The sequence below is a fragment of the Notechis scutatus genome, chromosome 1 (assembly GCF_049901735.1).
Source record: "Notechis scutatus isolate UNSWTSFEM ecotype Mainland chromosome 1, rNotScu1.2, whole genome shotgun sequence".
In the NCBI taxonomy this organism is placed as follows: Eukaryota; Metazoa; Chordata; class Lepidosauria; order Squamata; family Elapidae; genus Notechis; species Notechis scutatus.
Genome location: NC_142009.1, coordinates 8,142,761 through 8,165,714, shown reverse-complemented (window position 1 = coordinate 8,165,714; position 22,954 = coordinate 8,142,761). Strand labels below are relative to the sequence as shown.

Sequence of the window (22,954 nt, the reverse complement as noted above, 5' to 3'; positions counted from 1 at the left end):
CTACAAGTATTATTTTCCATCAGAAACAATAACTTGCTTATCTGTTCCTAATTTTCTAGAACCGTGTTTATCAACCTTGGCAAACTTTAAGATGGGTGGACTTCAATTCCCAGAATTTCCCAGCCAGCCTTGGTGGGGAATTCTGGGAGCTGCTCTGCACATCTTTAAATTGCAAGATTGAGAAACATTATTCTAGATCAGTGTTTCTCAGCCTCATTGAATGTAAGGCGCATGGACCTCAATTCCCAGAATTCAGTAAGTTTTGTTGGCTGGGGGAATTCTGGGAGTTGAAGTCCACGCATCTTAAAGTTGATAAGGTTGAGAAACGTTGATCTAGAATAACGTTTCTCAACCTTGCAATTTAAAGATGTGCAGACCAGCTCCCAGAATTCCTTAGCATGGCCGGCTGGGGGTATGCTGGGAGTTGAAGTCCATGCATCTTCAATAAGACAAGCACAGCAGAAAACATACTATGAAGTACGGGTAGTCCTCGATCTACAATCAGTAGTTTAATGATAATTCAAAGTTACAACGGATCCCCAAAAGGGACTTGCAACCCAATTTTTACACCCTCCTCTGGCAGTCCTGTGACCAGATTTTGGGCTCTCAGCACTGCACTGGCCTGCATCTATGGACACGGTCATATTAATGCAATTTGTAACAGTTTTGCCAAAAACAACTGTGGTATTTGCTTAGTGACCATTGGAAACAAGATCATAAAATCACATCCAGTCACATGTTTTACAACTATCATGACAATCTTAATTACCAGGCTCAATTACTGTTGTAACTGGAGAACTACCTGTATAGAAAAACTTGTAACAGTTGGTAGGAGAGGTATAAAAGGTTTAGTTAGCTGTGGAATCATTTTTTACTTTTCATGTTTTTTAAAAGACAGTATTTGATTTAGGTTTAAATAGAAAGCCAGTCTGTTTTTTTTAAAAGCATTTCTGGCACTGGGGAGACCTGGTTCAAATTCCTCCTCAGTCAGAGAAGCTCCGATCACTTCCTCTCTCAGCCCAGCTTAAACTGGCGAAGCTGTTATTCTGGGGAAACACAAAGCATTATGTATCCTACCTTATTGAGATATATATCTAATAAAATATTTATAAACAGCCCTAAAGTAATTCTTGGAGTGTGATAAAATCAATATGGAACAATAAAGTAAAAACCTAATAAAAACAAATCTGGATCAGAAACAAAATGCAAGCTGATACTATCACTAAACTGCAAAGCAAGCCAGGAAAAGAAATTATGAACACCTGGAGTAGAACATAGATGTGATTTGCTACTGATGTCCTCACCAGCAATTTTAGCAGTTGTGTTCTGCAGCCTCTGTGTCATCAACAGAACCCTGAACAATTATAGTTTTTTGTGTCATCTCAGTGGGAAGTTACCACTTCATATACAATTCTGGTCAAGTTCAGGAATGTAAGAGCTGTTTAACCTACAGAGTTGGCTGGAAAAAACCCTGTGGGCTATAGATAGTCCTTGACTTATGACTTCAATTGAGTCCAAAATTTCTGTTGCTAAGTGGGACAGTTGTGAAGTGAGTTTTGCCCCATTTTACAACTTATCTTGCCGCTGTTATTAAGTGAATCACTGCCATTGTTAATTTAGTAACCCCGGTTGTTAAGTGAACCTGGCTTCCCTGTTGACTTTGCTTGTCCTAAGCTCGCAAAAGGGGATCCCGTGACCTTGGAATACTGCAACCGTCATAAATACAAGTCAGCTCTCAAGTGTCTGACTTTGGATCCTGTGACCACAGGGATGCTTTAACAGTCCTAAGTTTGAAAAATGGTCATCAGTCACTTTTTTCAGTGCCGTTTTAACGTCTAACGGTCACTGAAGGAACTGTTGTAAGTCAAGGACTACCTGTCCTGGGAACCCCAGTGACAAAGAGAAATGTAGGAATGGTATTTAATCAACTTTAAGATTTGGGATCCTTCAGTCCACAGAATAATCTGTTTCAGTTATCCGCATTTGGTCCATTTACAGCCAATCAATCCTCCATTTAAAATCATTCGTTTAAAGTTACAATGGCACTGAAAAAAAATGACGATTTTTGTTCTCACTTAAGACCATTGCAGCATCCCCATGGTCACATGATCGAAATCCAGAGGCTTGGCAACTGACTCATTTATATGACGGTTGCAGTGTCCTGGATCACGTGCTCACTTTTTGCGACTTTCTGACAAAGTCGACAGGGAAGCCAGATCCACTTAGCAACCGTGTTACTAACTTAATACATGAAGTGGTTCACTGAACAACTGCCGCAAGAAATGTTGCAAAATGGGGCAAAACTCACTTAAGTGCCTTGTTAAGAAACAGAAATGTTGGGCTCGGTTGTGGTTTTGTAAGTCCCGTATAACTTTAAAGAACTAGTCAGATCTTGGTTTGTATATATCAGGGGTGAGCAACTCTGGCAACTTTACAACCTGTGGACTTCAACTCCCAGAATTCCTGAGCCAGTATGGCTGCCCCAGGAAGTCTGGGAGTTCAAGTCTCCAGGTTATAAAGTTGCCAGAGTTGCCCACCCTGGTATAGATTCTGATGAACAAAGTCTGAATAACGTACTAAATTGCTCCAAATTGATATAAGATTTACAGTACAAAATGTGCTATGTTAGAGAACAATCCTTGCCCTCTCCAGTCAACAGCCAAGGGAAAGTTGAGATTTTTTGGGGGGAAGAAATTTGGAAGAAATTCCTGTCATGAAATAGCAGGCTTGCAGTGGAGATCCTGGAAATTTCCACAGAGACAGCTGTAATGGCTGCATTGTAATTAATCAGGGACGGTCTTGGGACTTTCTGGCTTAATTTTCTCCCTGTTCCAACTTGTGGGAAAGGTCATCACTTTCAAGTCCTCACTCAGTGTCACCAGATTGTGTTAGCTTTAAATAGATAGAGGAGGGATAGAATAACCCTCTACAGGTATCTGAACAAACAGAAAAAGGCCAAGATCTGTTTCCTATAATTCTACATGGTTTATATTATAGGAAGGCCAATTTCTCTGGAACCTCCAGAAAAAAATTACTGAGAAGAAGAATTATTTGATAGTGAAATCAACTGTCCCTGAGATGTTTTCCTTCCTTCCTTCCTTCCTTCCTTCCTTCCTTCCTTCCTTCCTTCCTTCCTTCCTTCCTTCCTTCCTTCCTTCCTCCCTCCCTCCCTCCCTCCCTCCCTCCCTCCCTCCCTGAAATGGACTTCTAAAGCTGAAAATGCCCCCTTCCTGCTCCTTAATCCTGTCTCTTGAGCTATAAGGCCTTTAGAAACGTACCTGTTAACAATTAAAAGCAATGATCAATTCTCTGCTTCCCAATTCATCTGAATGACCTTCTTTTCCTTCCAGTTGTAGATGTGAGCATGCAATGTTCTCAGGACGTCCTTCGCATGCTGCTCTCGCTCCAACCTGTTCTTCAGGATGCCATTCAGAAAAAACGAACGGTTCGATCTTGGGGTGTACAAGGTCCCCTCACGTGGCAACAGTTTCATAAAATGGCTGGACGAGGCTCTTACGGTAAACATTGTCTATGAAACATGACTATCCTTTAATCCAGGGATCTCCAACTTTGGCAACTTTAAGAGTGGTGGACTTCAACTCCCAGTATTCCCCAGCCAGCAAGGAATTGAAATCCACAAGTCTCCAAGGTTGGAGACTCTGCTTTAATCGACTGGGTGCTGGGTGCGTGTTTTAAACTACCTTAGCTTTTATTTATAAAGAAGAATAATCTTGGAAATAGCTTAAATGGTAGTTACAGAACTGTGGCAAGATATTGGACATGAAAACTGCCATGGGTGTGAGAACTGAAGGCATATAAATGTGAGAAATACATTGTAGGAATTGGCCACAGGTCTAATGTTGTGTTGCCACCTCAGAAAGCAAAATAACAATCCACACAACACTATTTCATAGATTGTGGTCAGAACCTCTAAAACAGGAGTCTCCAACCTTGGCAACTTTAAGACTTGTGGACTTCAACTCCCAGGATTTCTCAGCCAGCAAATCTAGCTGAGGAATTCTGGGAGTTGAAGTCCACAAGTCTTAAAGTCACCAAAGTTGGAGACCCCTGCTCTAAAATAATTGCCTGCTTGGGTCAGGCAAATGATGGGCATTTTATATAGGCGGAATATAAAGAAAATCCAAAATCCCAAACCATCAATGGACCTAGAATTAGATTCTTGGAAAATTTTAGACTGCGATATGGCGCTTTCCACAGATGCATTGGAATAACAGTTCTCAGAATCACACAGGCAACTTTCTGTGAACTTGGGAACCCGTCTGAAGGTGTAATGGACGGGTTTTACATTCCCTCTCCATTAGGACACCTGGGAAGAAAACTATATAGAATAAAATAGAATTCTTTATTGGCCAAGTGTGATTAGACGCACAAGGAATTTGTCTTTGGTGTATATGCTCTCAGTGTACATAAAAGAAAAGATATGTTCATCAAGAATCATCAGGTACAACACTTAACGATAGTCATAGGGTACAATAAGCAATCAAATCATACTAGGAAACAGTCAATATAAATCGTAAGATTACAAGCAACAAAGTTACAGTCCATATATTTATTTATTTTTATTTTTCCTCCCCAGGAACGGATGAGTCTCCTGAACCACTGCCCATTCCAACCTTCTTGTTGGGGCACGATTATGACTTCTTGGTGCTGTCGCCTTTTGCCTTACCATATTGGGAGAGGCTGATGCTGGAGCCCTACGGATCTCAGAGGGACATCGCCTACGTGGTGGTGTGTCCGGAGAACGAAGCCCTGCTGAATGGAGCGAAGAACTTCTTTCGAGACCTCACTGCAATATACGAGGTGAGGAATTTAAGGGCATGGGAGTTCCAGGGCCCCTCCCCCATCCACCCCACCCCCCCTCCCCCAAATGAACATCCATCAACCCCTACATTCCAGCTGTCAGTGAAAAGTCCTGCAGGGCCCTATTTGAACAAAGCAACTAAAATGGATGGTCGAGGAAGATAAAAAGCTGCATCCTATGAAGGTGCCATCCTGTGGTTAAATTTTGTACTGCCCTCCTACAAACCTTGTAATTTGGGGATGCTGAACTCTTTGTGTTTTCCAGAAGGCCATGATTGCAAGACTTCCCTAAATATATATACAGGTAGTCCTTGACTTAACAACATTTAGTTTAGTTACCAAAGTTACAACGGCACTGAAAAACGTGACCATTTCTCACACTTTTACAACCATTGAAGAATCCCCAATGGTTCAGGATCTGGACACTTGGCAACTGGTTCATATTTATGATGGTTGCAGTGTGCCGGGGGTCACGTGATCTCCTTTTGTGACCTTCTGACCCGCAAAGTCAATGCGGAATCCGGATTCACCTAACAATAACAACTGCAGTGATTTACTGAACAACTGTGGCAAGATAGGTCATAAAACGAGGCAAAATCTACTTAACAAATGTCTCACCTAGCAACATAAATTTTGGGTTCAGTTGTGGTCGTAAATCGAGGGCTACCTGTATTTTAAAATGTTTTGGACTCACCTCCCTGTTAGCTCTCCCTCCAGTTTATTAGCAAGTCAATAATATCAAAACATTTGAGCTTAATAGGCACACTACAGTATTATTCCCAGGTTTATTAAGGATGGGAGGTGAAAGTAGTTGTATTTGATCTTGTTTTACTGTAGTGTGCACGACACACACTCTTACCTGTCACATTAAATAGCTTCTTGATGGTTGAAATCACACAGCTTCTTAATTCAGTTACTGAATTAATCTAAATTTCCAGGATTTTGCCACACACGGCAGATTATTAACGAGGCCAGACAGACTGAATTTGTAAATATTGTGTGGCAGCGAAGCAAGTCAACTTAATTAAGCAAGCAGAATAATAGGGTGCTCATTGGAGCTCTCAGCTCCCAGGTCCTGAAGTGAACTGGCCAAGTATATTGTGTGAATCCTGCCAATGTTCAAAGTGGAGGGGTTTCTAGCTCGCAATACTTAGCTTGCAAAAAGAGTCATGAGATACGCTTTGATGTACATTATACAACAATAGGCCTTTCAAAGTAAGTGATCCATCATGCATGCATTCAGAATCTGAAAGTTTTACATACTCTTGGTTTTTTCTTTACATAAAATATGTGCTTAAAGAACAGTGTACTGTCTGGGTCAATTCATTTACATCAATATGCTGACTCTGTAAATAGCTTAGAGAGGGCTGTAAAAGCACTGTGAAGTCTAAGTGCTATTGCTATTGGTAAAGCACAATATTACAGTCTTAATTTTTTGTGGAGTAGACCAGTGTTTTCTCAAGCTTGGCAACTTGAAGGTGTGTGGACCTAAACTCCTAGAATTCCCCAGCCAGCATGTGGAATTCTGGGAGTTGAAGTTCACACATCTTCAAGTTGCCAAGCTAGAGAAACACTGGTATGAGTAGAACATACTTCAATTTGCGTATTTTGAAGGTGTGATGGCTTATTTCATGATTACTCCATTGATTTTGGAAGATGTCAACCTCAGTTGCAGGGACTACAAACCCCTATGGACTTTTTGCTGAAAAACAGGAAAAATGAACTTATAATTTATGGCTTTGAAGATTAGAAAAATTAGCCCATGGAAAACAGGTAATGATAATGTAACGAGAGAGACAGACAGACAGAGACAGAGATACAGTGACATTTTCTTCAGTAAAATTATTTTAAAAGGTGACAACATAATTCAGCTAATCCTCAATTTATGACCACAATTGAGCACCCAATTTCTTTTGCTAAATGAGACATTTGTCAGGTAAACTTTGCCCCATTCTATAACCTTTCTTGGTACCATTGTTAAGTGAATCACAGCAGTTGTTAAGTTAGTCACACGGTTGTTGAGTGAATCTGGCTTCCCCATTGACTTTGCTTGTCTAAAAGTCGCAAAAGGGGATCACGTGACCCTGGGACACTGCAACCGTCATAAAGAGGAGTCAGCTGCCAAGTGTCTGAATTTTGATCACGTGTGGGGAGGCTGCAATGGCCGTAAGTATGAAAAACGGTCATAAGTCACTTTTTTTCAGTGCTGTTGCATCTTGAGGACTTCCTGTATGAAACGTTGGAGACAATATCCTGCTAACTTTTTCTAACATACCCTTGGACTAAATTATACCCTGCCAAAGGGGCCTTCAATCCAAGAGAGCTGTGCTATGTCTCCTCAGATTCACATTTATTTACCACGCACAGCAAGGAAGAGCAAAATGGAAAAAAGTAATCAAGTATAATTTGAGAGTGAGCGAGAAAGCCCTTTGCATCAAAGGCTATAATTTCTAAACCTAAATTACTGCCATAGAACGTGATGCGTTATTTCAGTTGCAAAGGTTTGCTCGAAAGCAGGCAAACAAAGAATGACGTTCAAAGGCTGCCAAAGTAAACTACAGAGTAAATTTTAAAGTACATTTAAATTCATCTCTCTTGCTTGTTTGTCCACCTGCGTCCTGACTTTTGGCATTGTTTGACAAGAACAGTAAAGGACCCAAAATTTGGGGAAGGCTTTAATTAGTGAACAGGGCACTTGTTTCTGTTTACCAGTACAGGTAGTCCTTGACATACAATAGTTCATTTAGTGACAGTTCAACGTTACAAAACGGCCCTGAAAAAAGTGACTTATCACCGTTTTTCGCATGACCATTGCAGCATCCCCATGGTCACGTGATTTATATTTGGATGCTTTGACAATTGACTCACATTTAGGATGTGAGGTAGTCCTCGAGTTACAACAGTTCACTTAGTGACTGTTCAGAGTTACAGTGACATATGACCATTTTTCACACTTATGACTGTTGCAGCCTCCCCATGGTCACACGACTTATATTCAGATGCTTGACAACTGACTCACAATTAGGATGTGTTGTGGTTAGCCGGCGGAAGGTGCGGACGGTGGAGGAGAGCGAGGAATCGGATGAGGGGCCGGGACCATCAGAGAGTGGACTGCTGCCTTCAGGGATTGTGGGAGCTGGCAGCAGTGATGAGGAGGTTCTCAAGGAGCCTGTGCCAAGTGCGCGTAAGCACAGGATGCTTCGTAGAAGAGAACAGCTGGAGCAGCATAGGCGACTCGGGAGTAAGGATGCAATGTAATGGCTCCTCCCTCCAGGGAATATAAGCCTGGTTTCAAAAGGTTTTTGCCTTTGCAAAAGGCAAAACTGCTCTAAGGACCCAGCATTATGTGTGGAGACTTATCTGAAGAATTCTGTCAAGGCTTTTCTGGTTGGACTAATTGGCTGCAAGCCATTTTTTATCTACAAAGAAGTTATTTGTAGATTAAAGCTGTTAAGGTTTGAGTTGCTGCGTTTGTTTGAGATTTTCTTGCTGGTAACAGGGTTCGGTCAGAACAGTATGTGAGGTAGACATCTTGAGTTACAACAGTTCATCTAGTGACTGTCCAAAATTACAACAGCATTGAATAAAGTGACATATGACCTTTTTTCACACTTATAACCATTGCTGCATCGCCCATGGTCACGTGAACAAAATTCAGACGCTTGGCAACTGACTCATACTTCTGGCAGTTGCAGTGTCCTGGGCTCACCTTTTGCAATCTTCTGACAAGCAAAGTCAATGGGGAAACCAGATTCACTTAACCACTGTATGACTGATTTAGCAACTGCCATGATTCAGTTAACGGCTGTGACAAGAAAAGTTGCAAAAGGGGGCAAAGCTCACATAAGAAAATTTCTCACTTAGCAACCTTCATTTTGGACTCAGTTGTGGTCGTGAGTCAAGGACTACCTGTAGCCCTGGGCTTACGGCTCGTCTCTTAGCAACCATTCAAAGTGACGGCTACTTACAACCCAGATTTGACGTTCTGATGGTGTCCCTCCCCTTCCTCCAATCATGTGACCGAACTTCGGGCACTTGGCAACATGGCCACATTGGTGGCCATTTGCAGCATCTTGTGTCATGTGACCACATGTCTGTTCCCCCCCACCCCCAATAAAAACACTCCACATTTCCGTTTTTTGAGCAAAACTGAACCATTGGCAACTTTAACTTTTTTGGGACATAAAGAACCATTGGCTCATTTAAAAACTACAGATTAACTTAACAACTTGCCAAATGACCACCACAAGTAAGATTGTAAAATTTACAACTGTCTTGACTTGCGGCATAGGCAGGTTCCATTATTCCTGCATTCTATATTCCCCAGCATATGCTCTCTTAAGATGGTTAGGGATAGCCTGGGTCGGTCCAGCAGGTTGGGCTTTCGAGTCCATTGGCAAGAATCCATCACCAGCTCTTTGCATTCACCATGCTTCCCTCCCTCCTTCCCCTCCCTCTTCTTTTGCAGTCCTGCAAACTCGGTTTGCATCGGCCCATTTGTAAACTCTTGCCAGATGGGATCATGCGAGTGGGATCCACTGCCTCAAACAAGCTCTCTGAGAAGTCGGTGGCCGAGTGGTTCTCGCAGACAGCTCACACCAACAAGGAATCGTTTTCTAGGCTCAAACTCTACGCTCAAGTCTGCAGATACGATCTGGGTATGGTTTCTATCCCATTCATCCACCCCTCCATCAAGTTTGCCAAAAAAATAAATAAAAATACAAGTAATTGGAACAGTGTTGAACATTTTACGATACTGGCATTCGAAAGTGCAAACTCATCCCTGCCCTTGGCTGTGCAGACTTATCACTCCGATATCTTGGGCAAATTTATTCATGTTATTTGACGCACCTCTCCTGCGTGTGGCTTTTATCACAGCTGTTATTGAGAATGGCGATAGGCTGCTAGTCATACGTGCAAGAGAAACGGTACTGCCATCTTGTGTCCAGTACATAAGTTACGGCTCCGAGGGTGATATTTTGCTGCAGCCCAAAAACTTGAGAAGTTGTTTTTGATTTCCAGCTCCTTGTCTGTTCCCTTCCCCGCCCCCCCGAAATATCCTGCATGTTTGCCACAAAAATGCAAAGCTTTGCAGAGCATTTGGGGCTGTGTACCAAGGTGTTTGGGTCGTAGTAGCACACGGGGACTGCTGGGGGTGGTGGTGGGTGGTTTCCAGCTCACAATTGCAAGTGGAAAAATGGATGGAGTAAGGTAAGCTGTCCTTCATGAAAATGTATCCGTTTTGGAGATTTGGCTTATTTTTCCTGCAACCTAAAATTTTTGAGCACCCTCAGCTGAATGGATGCTTCGTTTAAATCAGGGGTCTCCAAACCTTGGCAACTTTAAGACAGCATGCGCTGTCTGGGGAATTCTGGGCATGGAAGTCCACAAGTCTTAAACTTGCCAAGGTTTGGAGACCCCTGGTTTAAATAAATAGCAATGATACCACCAGATGCCCGGTTGAATCAGCAAAAACAAAACCATTGATTTCTAGGTCCCAAAGGTGCTTTTCCCAAAAGGCAACTGGACTTGTTCTTTTTTTTTTTCTTCTTCTTCTTCTTGAAAATACTTCGTTTCTCATCCAAGAAGCTTCTTCAGAAGAAAGTCCAGTTGCCTTTTGGAAAAAGCACCTTTGGGACCTAGAAATCAATGGTTTTGTTTTTGCTGATTCAACCGGGCCTCTTTGGAGTATCACTGCTGTTCTTCGGAAGCGAAACATTTTCAAGGAAAAGCAGGGAAGTCCAGTTGCCTTTTGGAAAAAGAAAAAAAAAAAGCACCTTTGGGACCACCGTGACCTGGGTGATTGAGAATCTCCGTAGACATTGATTTCTATGTGCCTTTTTCTGTTTCAAGGTCCTTATCTTGCTACACAGCCATTGGACAATTCCTTGCTTTCCCAGTCCAACCTCGCTCCTCCCACCAGCCATCCTGCTTCCACCCAGCCTCAGGTTGCAGGCAGCTGCACTCCATCCTCCACCGCCAGTAACGCTGCTGTCCCGATGAATTCGAGCAGTGCCATCACCTCCGCTACCACCACTGCCAGCTCCACCTTGACCACAACTGCTGCTTCATCCTCTTCTTCCAGCCTGGGTAGCACGATGCCGGCCAGCAAGCCCTCTTCATTTCCACCTTTTGGCAGCATGAACAACACAGCTCCTCCCTCCCTTTCCACGCAGACCACGGCCGTCCAGAATGGGCAGGCAGGGATACAGCATCTGCCGCAAGCGGCAGCCATAACTGGGGAAGTCTTGCCTGCCCCGACGCAGCCGCATCCGGAGGTTTCCGAAAGGTAAAGTTTTTATTCCAACTGGCTCCGATGAACAGGTAGTCCTCGACTTACATCCATTCGTTTCGTGACCGTTCGAAGTTACGACGCGGAATGGGACAATCCATCACAGCCAACTCGCTGTGGGACAACTCGTCACCACTGTCTTGCCATGGAGCAACTCGATGTGGGACAATTTAACCATTCTATTTATAATTATTTACTTTTTTTAAAAAAAAAAACCTGTTTTGATTTTAGCCATTCACATTTCATTCTGTCTCTCCTTTTTCATCCTTTCTTTAATGATTCTTTTCCGCCGTTTCTTTGATAGTAGTGTAACTCTTGTTCTGCAGTGAGTTGCCCCACGGCAAGTTGGCTGTGGTGAGTTGTCCCACGGCAAGTTGGCCATGGTGAGTTGGCTGTAGCGAGTTGGCTGTGGTGAGTTAGCTGTGGTGAGTTATCCCATGGCAACTTGGCTGTGGTGAGTTGGCCATGGTGAGTTGGTTATGGCGACCTGTTACAGAAGTAGTGAAAAAAGTGATTTATGATTGGTCCTTAACTCCTTGCACTTACAACTGTTGGAAGCATCCCCAGGATAACATGATCCAAATTCAGGTCCTTGGCAACCAGCATGTATTTATGATGGTTACAGCAGCCCAATAGCAATAGCACTTATATAATACTTTACAGCCCTCTCTGAGCGGTTTACAGAGTCAGCCTATGCCCCCCCAAAAGTCTGGATCCTCATTTTACTGCTCTCAGAAGGATGAAAGGCTAACTCAACTTTGAGCCGGTTAGGATCGAATTCCTGGCAGTGGGCAGTGAGGCACGGCTCAATAACCGCTCGGCTTAGCAACAGAAATTCTGGCCCCGACAATGATTGCAAGTTAAAGACTACCTATATTGATGTTTAAAACTTAGACTCATCCTAACTTTTCCCCAAGAAGTCCAAATTATTTACACATGTTCTCCCTGTTCCCAGTTGTATGATCACGGTACAGTCCAGAGTCGTGACTGGCTTAGCTTTGCCAAGTGCTCTTCATGACCCACAAGGACTTTGAGCCTGAATGTTCAGTTGTAGCTTCCGACTCTTCAACCCAGATTCACATTGCCTTGTCTCTCTTTAAAATACGCTCAGCGGTGGAAGGTTTTAAACATGAGCTTGCCTGTGCCTTCACACTTCTGCAGCTGTGTTCCTCTTGCCATTCTGCGTCATGCTACCTATGCAGAAGAGTCGATGTGTGCAAGAAGGATACTTAGTGTGAAAATAAGTGAATAGTCTACTAATATCTGTTATTATTTCCTGAGGACGGCTTCCTTAATGCCTGCTCCTGTGATTCCTTAGGTTGGATTATTCGTCCCCTGGTTTGTTTAGGGTTCTTAAATGCAGGTAGTCCTCGATTTACAACCACAATCGAGCCCAGAATGTACGTTACTGAGAAATTTATTAAGTGAGTTTTGCCCTATTTTAGGACTTTTCTTGCCACCTTTGTTAAGTGAATCACTGCAGTTGTGAAGTTAGTAACACGGTTGTTAAGTGAACTTGGCTTCCCTATTGACTTCGATTGTCAGAAGGTTGCCAAAGGGGGATCACATGACTCTGGAATACTGCAACCGTCTGTCATGCCCCTGTCGGAGTCTGAATCCAAGAGGAAGCCCAACAGCTGACAGGGGATGGGAGTGTGGCTCCATTGGCTGTGGAGGAAACTGGGAAAGGGCAAAGTCCAGCTGGGCAGAGCAGGAAACGGGTAGAACAAGGGAGAGGGACTTCAGAGGAAGACCCAGGCCCACCCCCTCTTCATCCTAGGGCATGCAGGGAGGAACGGAGAAGAAAGCAACAAGGGGTTGCGTGGCTTATGGGGGAGGAAAGGGCCCTGATTCCCTTCATTAGCCACAGCTGGGAAGACAGTTTATAAGAAAGGCAGGCTGCTGGGAGCAAATGTGACTTTATCTTGTGTTGACGTTGCTTACCTGTGTTCCCGGAGTCTTCCCAACCATGTGAGTTTTGCTGGAATTCTTGCTCCTGCCCTGCCAAACTAATTACCTCAGTTTGGCTTGATTGGACTCAAAAGTTACAGTTTGTGTTGACCATGTTTTGGACTTGATTCTCTGCAGCCAGAGGCTGTTCCTGGGAGAGTTTTTCTTGAGCCAGAAGGTAACCAGGACATTGGGGGCAAAGTTGGAGCTAATAAAGGGACTCTTATTGATTATCTGACTGTGTTGCCTTTGTGCCACGCCCCTTTGGGTCATCACCCCATTGTAAATGTGAACCAATTGCCAAGCACCTGAATTTTGATGACCTGACCATGGGAGGATGCTGCAATGGTCATAAGTGTGAAAAACGGTCATTTTCCGGCCCCGTTGTAACTTCAGTCACTAAACAAAACTGTTGTAAATCGAGGACTACCTGTACGGCATTTTAACTCTTTCTCCAAACTGCCTAGGAACCTACACTGAAGAATGAGAAGACACAACCTGGTTCACATGTTGGCTGAGTTCTTTTGTCTGTGTATCATTTTTCTCTTTGGCTCATATACGCACCGGTGGCTGAAAAGTTGCCAAGGCAGTGAGGTTTCAACAAGCAGCAAATTGAGAGAAGGGGACTGTTTCCCAATTTGTCAGGATAAAAGGGAGTGTCACTTAAATTGCTCAGTTGGGGGTAGATGGAACGAGGAAGGTGGGGATGGTGGGTCAGGATTGCCGTCACCTTCTCTGCAAAACAGACTACATGTCCGAGAACAATTTAAATATCAATAACATTTAGACTTATATACCACTTCACAGTGCTTTAACTCTTAAGTGGTTTTACAGAATGAGCATATGGCTCCCAACAATCTGGGTCCTCATTTACTGATCTTGGAAGGAGGGAAGGCTGAGTCAACCTTGAGCCTGGTGAGAATGGAACTGCAAAACTACTGGCAGCCAGCAGTCAGCAGAAGTAGCCTCCAGGACTGCATTCTGACAACTGCGCCACCACGCAGATAATCCTTGACTTACGACTATAACTGAACCCAAAATTTCCATGGCTAAGCAAGACAGTTGCTAAGTGGAGTTTTGCCTCATTTTACGACCTTTCTTGCCACAGTTGTTCAAGTGAATCACTGTCGTTGTTGGCTTAGCAACACGGTTGCAAAGTGAATCTGGCTTCCCCATTGACTTTGCTTGGGAGAAGGTCACAAAAGGGGAGCAACATGGCCATAGGACACTATAACCGTCATAAATACAGGCGAGTTGCCCCGGTGTCTGAATTTTGATCACAAGACCACGAGGATGGTGCAATTATGGTCGTGCGAAAAACTGTCATAAATATATTTTTTTTCCAGGGCAGTAGTAACTTCAAAACAGTCACCCAAATGAGTGGTTGTAAGTCAAGGACTGCCTGTACTCACCATTGGAGGTTCGGGAACTCGGTTTCTTTTGTGGGAGGAGCACAAGTCAGCCTTGTTGAATGGCAAGCATTGCACAGGAGTTTGTTTCCATACAAGAGAGAAACTGTCTGCATCTCACAGCAGTTCTGTTTGCAATCTCCTTCCAGCACTATGGAACGTGACAGAGTCGGAATTCCCACCGATGGAGACTCCCATGCCGTCACCTACCCGCCTGCCATCGTTGTTTACATTGTGGATCCTTTCACATACGAAAAGAAAGAAGAGAACAACTCCTCGAATGTCTGGACTCTTGGTCTTCTCCGCTGCTTTCTAGAAATGATCCAAAACCTTCCTCCTCACCTTAGAAACATCGTGGCTGTTCAGGTAACCCACTGAATTAAAGTAAGCCGCTGAGGGTGGTTTTGTGTGGTACCTAGATCGCACACGTACACAGATAACGTTTCACTCACTTGCGTGGACTGCGGACTAGTGATCCACGGCTGGAGGGTTGCGGACCCCTGATACAGGTGACAGTGACAGTCCTGACATCCGTGCTGGAGCTTTTCCTTGCATTGCAATGGGTATATTGGTCAGTGACTTAAAGGGCTATGCCTGTTCTGACCAAGGCTTCCTGAGACCGTAATTAAGCACACACTTAGTCAAAATAACTCTTGTTTTATTTGAGCGCTGGGAATTATGCTCATTCCCAGCCCATAATGAGTCCCAAACAGTCCCTCGAGATAAGGAGTATACTGTAAAATCTCCATTCCCTCCCCACCCAGCTAACCTGCTTTCCAGCTCCGTTCTCCTGTTCAGGGCCACAAAAGAAGATCCAGCTGATCAGCTGGGACTTGGGAGGCAGAGAGTAGATGGGGGCGGGGCCAGGCAGAGCAGGTATACCGAACTACTCAAAATTTCCACTACCGGTTCTCCAGAACTGGTCAGAACCTGCTGAATACCACCTCTGGTCTAAAACCTCATTAAAAATCACAGTAAAATACAGGTGGACAAAAAAATGGAGAAAAAGGAATTTACCAAACTCTGAGATGACTGAATGTGGGATTTTTTTTTTTTTTTTTACATTTCCTCTCTCCTTTTTTAATAGCACTGAAGTCATTGCAGTGTATACCCAGGGTTTCCCCATTGCTGGAATGGTAGTTCAAATCCTGAATAGGTTTCCTACCTCATATGGCATCTCCTGGGACTCACTAATTAAATGGGGCATAGCATCCTCCCCTCCCAAAGTGTGACTTTGGGGTCCCACATCAAGGGGTAGATCATATCGTGACCGGCTGTAAGCCGAGGACATACACTGGTCCAGTATGTGATTTCATTCATATAAACCAGTGGCAACCTTTTGGGGCAGCAGGGACTGGTTCCGTGGAGAGAAGTTTTTTTGCGGACCGGAAGGGGCATGATTTCGTGTGCTTCCTGCATCCCCCGGATGGAGCTTTGCTTGTTTGTGCAGTCCTGTTGCTAGCATGCTGCAGCTCAGTTCCAGTTCACGGACTAGGAGATGGAGAGCCCTGATACAAACGATGCTGAACTTCAGTGTTTAGATCACCTAGACTTTGGTATCCGAATATAGATCTGTTTAACATTTGTATTTTAGTGTGCTTTTTTTTAATCTAGGGGAAATGCTAATATGTGTACTGCAAGCACTTGTTTGATAATGCCACATGCTAAAGAAATAGTATGCCTAGATTAATAGACATTTCTCTCTCTCTCTCTGTCTGTCTGGTGCTTAGCTTGTTCCTTGTCAGTATCTGCTGCAACCCGTCAAGAACGAAGACAGACAGATTTACACCCAGCACTTAAAATCCCTGGCATTTTCCGCCTTTACCCAGTGCCGAAGACCTCTTCCAACGTCAACCAATGTGAAAACCTTAACAGGGTTCGGCCCGGGCTTAGCGGTGGAAATGGCACTCAAAAGTCCTGATGTGAGTACTGCAAATGGGAGAACAAGGTGAAATTCTAGTAGAGTTTTGGGAAACATTAGCTGAATAAAAAGGTGGTTCCAGGGTATGAGCATACCTTGCTCTCTGTTGGGAAGGATTTGGAGGGGCTTCTAAATTGGGCACCATCGTAGGGAGAAGAAAAGAAACTGCAGTCATCTTTGCTATAGAGGTAGTCCTCGACTTAACAACCATTGCTTTAGCGGCTGTCACAAGTTACAGTGCCACTGAAAACCTGTGACTCATCCTTGTATTTAATAACTGTTACAGCATCCCTGCAGTCACACGATCCCCATTTGTGACCTTCTCAGCTGCCTTCAGTAGAGTCAGTGGGAGAAGGCAGATTCACTTAATGACCGTGTGACTTGCTTAATTACCATGGCCAAAAAAGGTCGTAAAATCGGGCACAGTTAGGTGATGACACTGCATCGCTTAGCAATGGATGTTGTGGTCGTAAATCAAGGGCTATAGTTAGTCCTTGATTTAGCTCCACTATTGAGCCCAAAATTTCCATTGCTGAGCGAGATAGTTGTTAAGTAAGTTTTGCCCCATTTTAGGACTTTTCTTGCCACATTTGTTAAGTGAATCACTGCAGTTATTAAGTTAGTAACATAGTTGTTAAGTGAATCCGGGTTCCCATTGACATTGCTTGTCAGAAGGTGATCACATGACTCCAGGATACTGCAACCATCATAAATATGAACCAGTTGCCAAGCGTCTGAATTTTGATCACTTGACTCTGAAGATGCTGCAGTGGCCGTAGTGTGAAAAATGGTCATAAGTTACTTTTGTCAGTACTGTTGTAACTTTGAACAGTCCCTAAATGAATGGTTGCAATTTGAGGTCTACCTGTGCCTGTAGTTTCTTTGCCCACACCTGTGCTCAACTTTATAATGATGTTCTTCAACGCCAAACTTCCTATCTTGGCAACATGATTAAAATATTAGAACTACGATCTATGTATTGCTAGGCCCTACTAGGTTTAACTAATTATCGGCCTACTCAGCTTGCTTTTTGTGCATAATTGAGAAGGGGGTGTGGAATTAGTGATAGATGTGAACAATGCATTTGTGAAAACAGAAGGTGGGTAATATTGGTGTGGGAGAAACACAAGTCTGTTTTATAAAAAAAATATGACTAATTACTGTAAAACATGGCTAACGTTTCCAATATTCTGGTTTTTCCCCCCACCCCCTCTGTGTGTGTTTTGCAGAGACCCGAGTGTATTAAACTCTACGCTCCTCCTTTCATCCTGGCTCCTGTCAAAGATAAACAGACTGAGCTGGGGGAAACATTTGGCGAGGCTGGGCAAAAATACAACGTGCTTTTTGTAGGCTACTGTCTGTCCCATGATCAAAGGTGGCTCCTGGCATCCTGCACAGATCTCTATGGAGAACTTCTGGAAACCTGCATCATAAACATTGACGTACCAAACAGGTACATCCCCCGATATCCTTTCCTCTTTTTTGTGTGTGTGGTATGTTTGAGTTTGTTAAGTCAAATAGGAGACAATGGCCTTTTTAAAGATAATTTAGCAGCCCATTTTAATGGAAGAGTCAGGATGGTTATGTTGCAAGTAAGGAAGACAACAAGAGTTCTCTTGGAACACATTTCTATAAATCAGGGTTTCCTAACCTTGGCAACTTTTAAGACCCGTGAAGTTCAACTTCCAGAATTCCCCAGCCAGCAGTGGAATTCTATAAATTATCAAGTAAAGATAGATGAGTTCTCTCTATTCTCCTCCTGTTCATTTTTCTTCTTTTAGGGAAAAAATTAGGGGAAAAATTCAGAAATTATCTTACCTAATTTTTATGGTGTACTTACATTACTTTGGACGTTTTTATGCTGGTATACTTTACTCATATTTGATGAGAAATTATTTATTTATAACTATCTTTCATTTTAAAAAAGTAGGAAAGAGTAGGAATGTCATCCCTTTTGCAAGGGAGGGTTCAGGTTTTTTTTGTTTTTTGTTTTGCCGTCTTAGCTTATTTATTTTTTCATTAAATTTATGTGCCACCTTTCTTGCCATCAAGCAACTCTGGGTCGCTTACAAAATAAAAACAACAATGTAAAATGTTAAAACATTTAAGTTAAATTAACATAATTGAGTGAGAGGAAGAAATTCAGAAATGTTTCAAATTTGAACCATTTGGCTGACTTTTGAAAAAAATACAGCAAATGTACTATTTGATTTCGTCTATGGAAATTCTCAGTCATCCAGGTCATACTTGTCCCAAAGGCGCTTTTTCAAGAGGCCACTGAACTTTCTGGTTTTACTTTGAAGTCGTTTCGCTTCTCATCCCAGAAGCTTCTTCAGCTCCTTTTTTTTTCTTCAAAGAAAAACAAGAAAGTCCAGTTGGCTCTTGAAAAAGTGCCTTTGAGAGTACCATTTGGTTATGTAACAGGTCATACTGTTCTTTTGGGAGCATCTGAGGAGGGTATGGGCAACTATATGTAGGAGAAGGCAGAGCATGGGGGTGGAGTCAAGAGAGGACTCAGCCTGGAGTCATTACGTTCCCACAAACAGTCCCAGACCAACCCTTCTTGAATTTCATTGATTTTTATCTAGTGTCAATTGAGTGCTGACTGTTAGTTGACTAGATTCTTGTGTAAAAGCCTGAGCAATAAATCAATTTAACTGGAACTTAATGTGTGGTCCCCATTCTTCGTGCCTGACACTCTATTTACAGAAGAACTTTTCTTTCTCAACAGGGCTCGTAGGAAAAAGGGTTCTGCTCGCAGACTCGGTCTTCAGAAACTCTGGGAGTGGTGCTTGGGTCTTGTGCAAATGAGTTCTGTGCCATGGAGAGTTGTAATAGGACGCCTCGGAAGAATCGGCCACGGGGAACTGAAAGGTACTGCAGAAGCCTGCCCTGAAATGGTGATATGCAAACTGCCTAAACCAGGGGGTATCAAACTCAAGGCCCCTCGGGTTGGATCCAGCCCATGGAGTGCTTAGATCTGGCCTGTGGGGGCCACCCTGGAAACAGGTGCCTCTGCCAGTGAAAATGGAGCTCAGGAGGGCTGCACACGGACCTCACGGGCTCCATTTTCAGCCAGGTGTGCGGCCCCCTGGGCTCCATTTTCGCTGGCAGAGGGCTGCAGGAGGCCACCTGTGCCAAAAATGGGGCCAGGGGGTGCCGCACACAGCTCCCTGGGGCTCCATTTTCGCTGGCAGAGGACTAGCAAAACAAACTGAAAACGAAAGGAGAAATGTTTCCCCATTTTGCATTTGAGCATGGAATAAGGGACAGGAAAGGAGAAAGGGAAAGAGGAAAGACAAAGAAAAAGATGAGAAAATGGGAGGAGAGCAAGGAAGGAAAAATAAAGAAAAAGGGGAAGGAAAAAGAAAGAATGAAGAGGGAAGGCAAAATGAAAGGAAGGAAATAGATTATAATGAGAGCGAGGAAGGGTCTGAGGGAAGTCCTGCCTTTGTGCTTGGCCACCACAGGTGTCCCCAACACAAGTGACGTCGAGCTGGCCACACCTACCCCAGCCATGCTCAACCTCCCCCCCCCCACGCCCACCCTGAGGCCAAACACAATCCTGATGTGTCCCTCAATGAAGTCAAGTTTCCCACCCCTAACCTAAATATACAGGTAGTCCTTGCCTTACAACTATTCAATCAGTGACCATTCAAAGTTACAACGGCACTGAAGAAAGTGGCCTATGACCGTTTTTCACACTTACGACCTTTGCATCATTCCCTGTGTTCACGTGATCAAAATTCGGACGCTTGGCAACCGGCATGTATTTATGACGGCATTGACAAAAGTGACTTATAGCTATTTTCACACTTAGGATCAACCGACTCCCTATTTATGACGGTCGCAGTATCCAATTGCATACTGTAGAGGCCATGTGATCACCTTTTGCGACCTTCTGACAAGCAAAGTCAACGGGGAAACAAGATTCACTTAACATCAATGTGACTTTGCAGTGATTCTCTTTAACTACGGCAAGAAAGGTCATAAAATGGGTCAACATTCCCTTAACAGCTGTCTCACTTAGCAACAAGAAGTTTGGACACAATTGTGCTCATAAGTCAAGGGCTACCTGTATCTGGCATACAACTTTTATTTCGTTAGTCTTAATATCTATCTGGTACTCTTCAAACCATTTTTTAAAGGGCATGTTACAACCCAGTTTTCTGCAGAAGGCAACTCCTGGCTGATAGACTTAACTCTCTAGAAATCAGAGTTGTTCTCAAGAATTGGGGTGTGTAATCCTAGTATTAATATACATATTTGTTTTAAAATAGTTATTCAGTGTTTCAATGTGACATTTTAATGCCAATCACAATTTTATTTAAGTATGCATCTTTCAACCTCTAATCTTTCCATCTAATTATTGCTTTTATTCTATTATATAAAAATGTGTATTCTTACTTCTACCTCTATTCTAGCTTCTAATTACATAAGTTTGACTAATGCAACAAGTATTATTGACATTATTATTGCCATTTGTATCAAAATGAACAATATCCAGATGCCACACTGTTCATCTATTGAAGTTGATGTATATTTAAAAATAAATGTCCAAAAAACTTTTTTTTTAAATTGGGGTGTGGTTGGTTGCCCGTCTTGTTAATTAGTTGGATCTATACGAGCCCGCTTTTATAGCTAACGAGCTTCCTATTAGGTCAATACAGGCAGTCCTCGACTTAAAACCATTTGTTTCATGACAATTCCAAGTTACAAAGGCACTGGAGAAAAGTGATTTATGACCCCTTTCCACACTTACGACCATTGCAGCTTCTCTGTGGCCATGTGATCAAAATTCACATGCTTGGCAACTGGCGTGTATTTATGACAGTTGCAATGTCCCAGGGTCATATGACAAAGCAAAAGTCAATGGGGGAGCCAGATTCACTTAACAACCGTGTGACTCACTTCACCACCACAGTGATTCACTTAACGATTGTGACAAGAATGGACTCAAAATGGGGCAAACTCCCTTCAGAACTGTTTTGCTTAGCAATGGAAATATGTTGGGTTCAGTTGCGGTTGTAAGTCGAGGAAACCCTGTAATTCTCACCAGTTTCCCGTTTGGCTTTTCAGACTACAAGGCAAATAAATAGCACATGGGCATCCTAACCAGTTGCAGTTTTAAAGTGGTGGGAAACTCCCGTTGCCTCGTTTCTTTTCGAATTCTTTAAGCACTTCCTTATCAGTCTTTAAACGATAAACTTCTTCTCTGCAGACAATATTGCTTTCTGGAAGGCTGTGAAAAATGATGTCCCAGGTAGTCAGCCGCTCTTGTTTCCTTTCCAGATTGGAGCTGTTTATTGAGTCGCCGGAACCTGCAGTCTCTGAGCAAGAGGCTCAAAGATATGTGCAGGATGTGTGGGATTTCCGCCGCTGATTCCCCCAGCATTCTCAGTGCTTGCTTAGTGGCTATGGAACCTCAAGGATCCTTTGTGATCATGCCAGGTATGCGCAGCATCCTTTCGTCATATTCGAACGTCCGCAAAGGGGAATTTTGATACTGTAAGCTGCTCAAAAGTTACTTCGGGGTAAGATAGGCGTCTAATAAATTTTACAAACAAAGGAACAAATAAGTAAAAATATAGGCTTGACAGGAATTTTGCAAAGGGAGGGAGGAGGGAAAGGGGAGGAAGGGAGGGAGGAAGGAAGGAAGACAAAGAGGGAAGGAAAGATTCTTGAGCAAACAAGAAGTGAATGGATGGAGGAAGAATTAAGGAAGGTGAAAGAGGTAGGAAAGGAAAGGAAAGGAGGAAGGGAAGGGAAGGGAAGGGAAGGGAAGGGAAGGGAAGGAGGAAGGAAGGAAGGAAGGAAGGAAGGAAGGAAGGAAGGAAGGAAGGAAGGAAGGAAGGAAGGAAGGAAGGAAGGGCAAAGATAGGATTGAGCCCTGGTGATACAGTGATTAGAATACAGCATTGCAGGCAAATTCTGCCCATAGTCTGGAGTTTGATCCTGATGGGGATCAAGGTTGATTCAACCTTTCATCCTTCCGAGCTCATTAAAATGAGAACCCAGATTGTTGTGGGCAACATGCTGACATTACAAACCACCCAGAGAGTGCTATAAGACACTCTGGGGGCGGTAGATACATCTAAGTGCTTTTGCTATTGCTATTGAAGTACACTCCCCAAAAAACTCAGAGCTCTCTGTCCAGAGAAGTGCAATGATCCACTAAGATCCTGTGCAAGACCCTCAAACTCCCCAGGCTCCTTGTAGAGAACTGAGTTGAGGAAGGTACAGACCACCCATAAGGATGGCACAGTGGGGAGAGTGCAGTATTGCAGGCTAACTTTGCCCACAGTCTGACCAGCCCAAAGTTGACTCAGCCTTCCCTTCTTCTAAGGTCAGTCGTTGAGGACCCAGATTGTTGGGGGCAACAGGCTGACTCTGTAAAACCACTCAGAGAGGGCTCTAAAGCCCCGTGGAGAGATATATAAGTCTTAAGTGCTAGCGCTATTGCAAGCAAACTCTGCCAACTGCCAGCAGTTTGATTCCCACCTGATCCAGGTTGACTCAGCCTTCCATCCTTCCGAGGTCGGTCAAATGAGGATCCAGATT

The 22,954-nt window shown here is 43.5% G+C and overlaps 1 protein-coding gene across 1 annotated transcript in view; it reads left to right on the top strand.

Moving 5' to 3' along the window:
- MED13 (mediator complex subunit 13) overlaps nucleotides 1–22,954 on the top strand; it is a 145,418-nt gene that overhangs the window by 111,819 nt on the left and 10,645 nt on the right. The window contains 9 exon segments of the mRNA XM_026682742.2: nucleotides 3,351–3,518; nucleotides 4,598–4,821; nucleotides 9,290–9,479; nucleotides 10,675–11,110; nucleotides 14,622–14,838; nucleotides 16,203–16,394; nucleotides 17,623–17,846; nucleotides 19,125–19,267; nucleotides 21,686–21,844. Coding sequence (XP_026538527.2) covers nucleotides 3,351–3,518; nucleotides 4,598–4,821; nucleotides 9,290–9,479; nucleotides 10,675–11,110; nucleotides 14,622–14,838; nucleotides 16,203–16,394; nucleotides 17,623–17,846; nucleotides 19,125–19,267; nucleotides 21,686–21,844 — 1,953 coding nt within the window.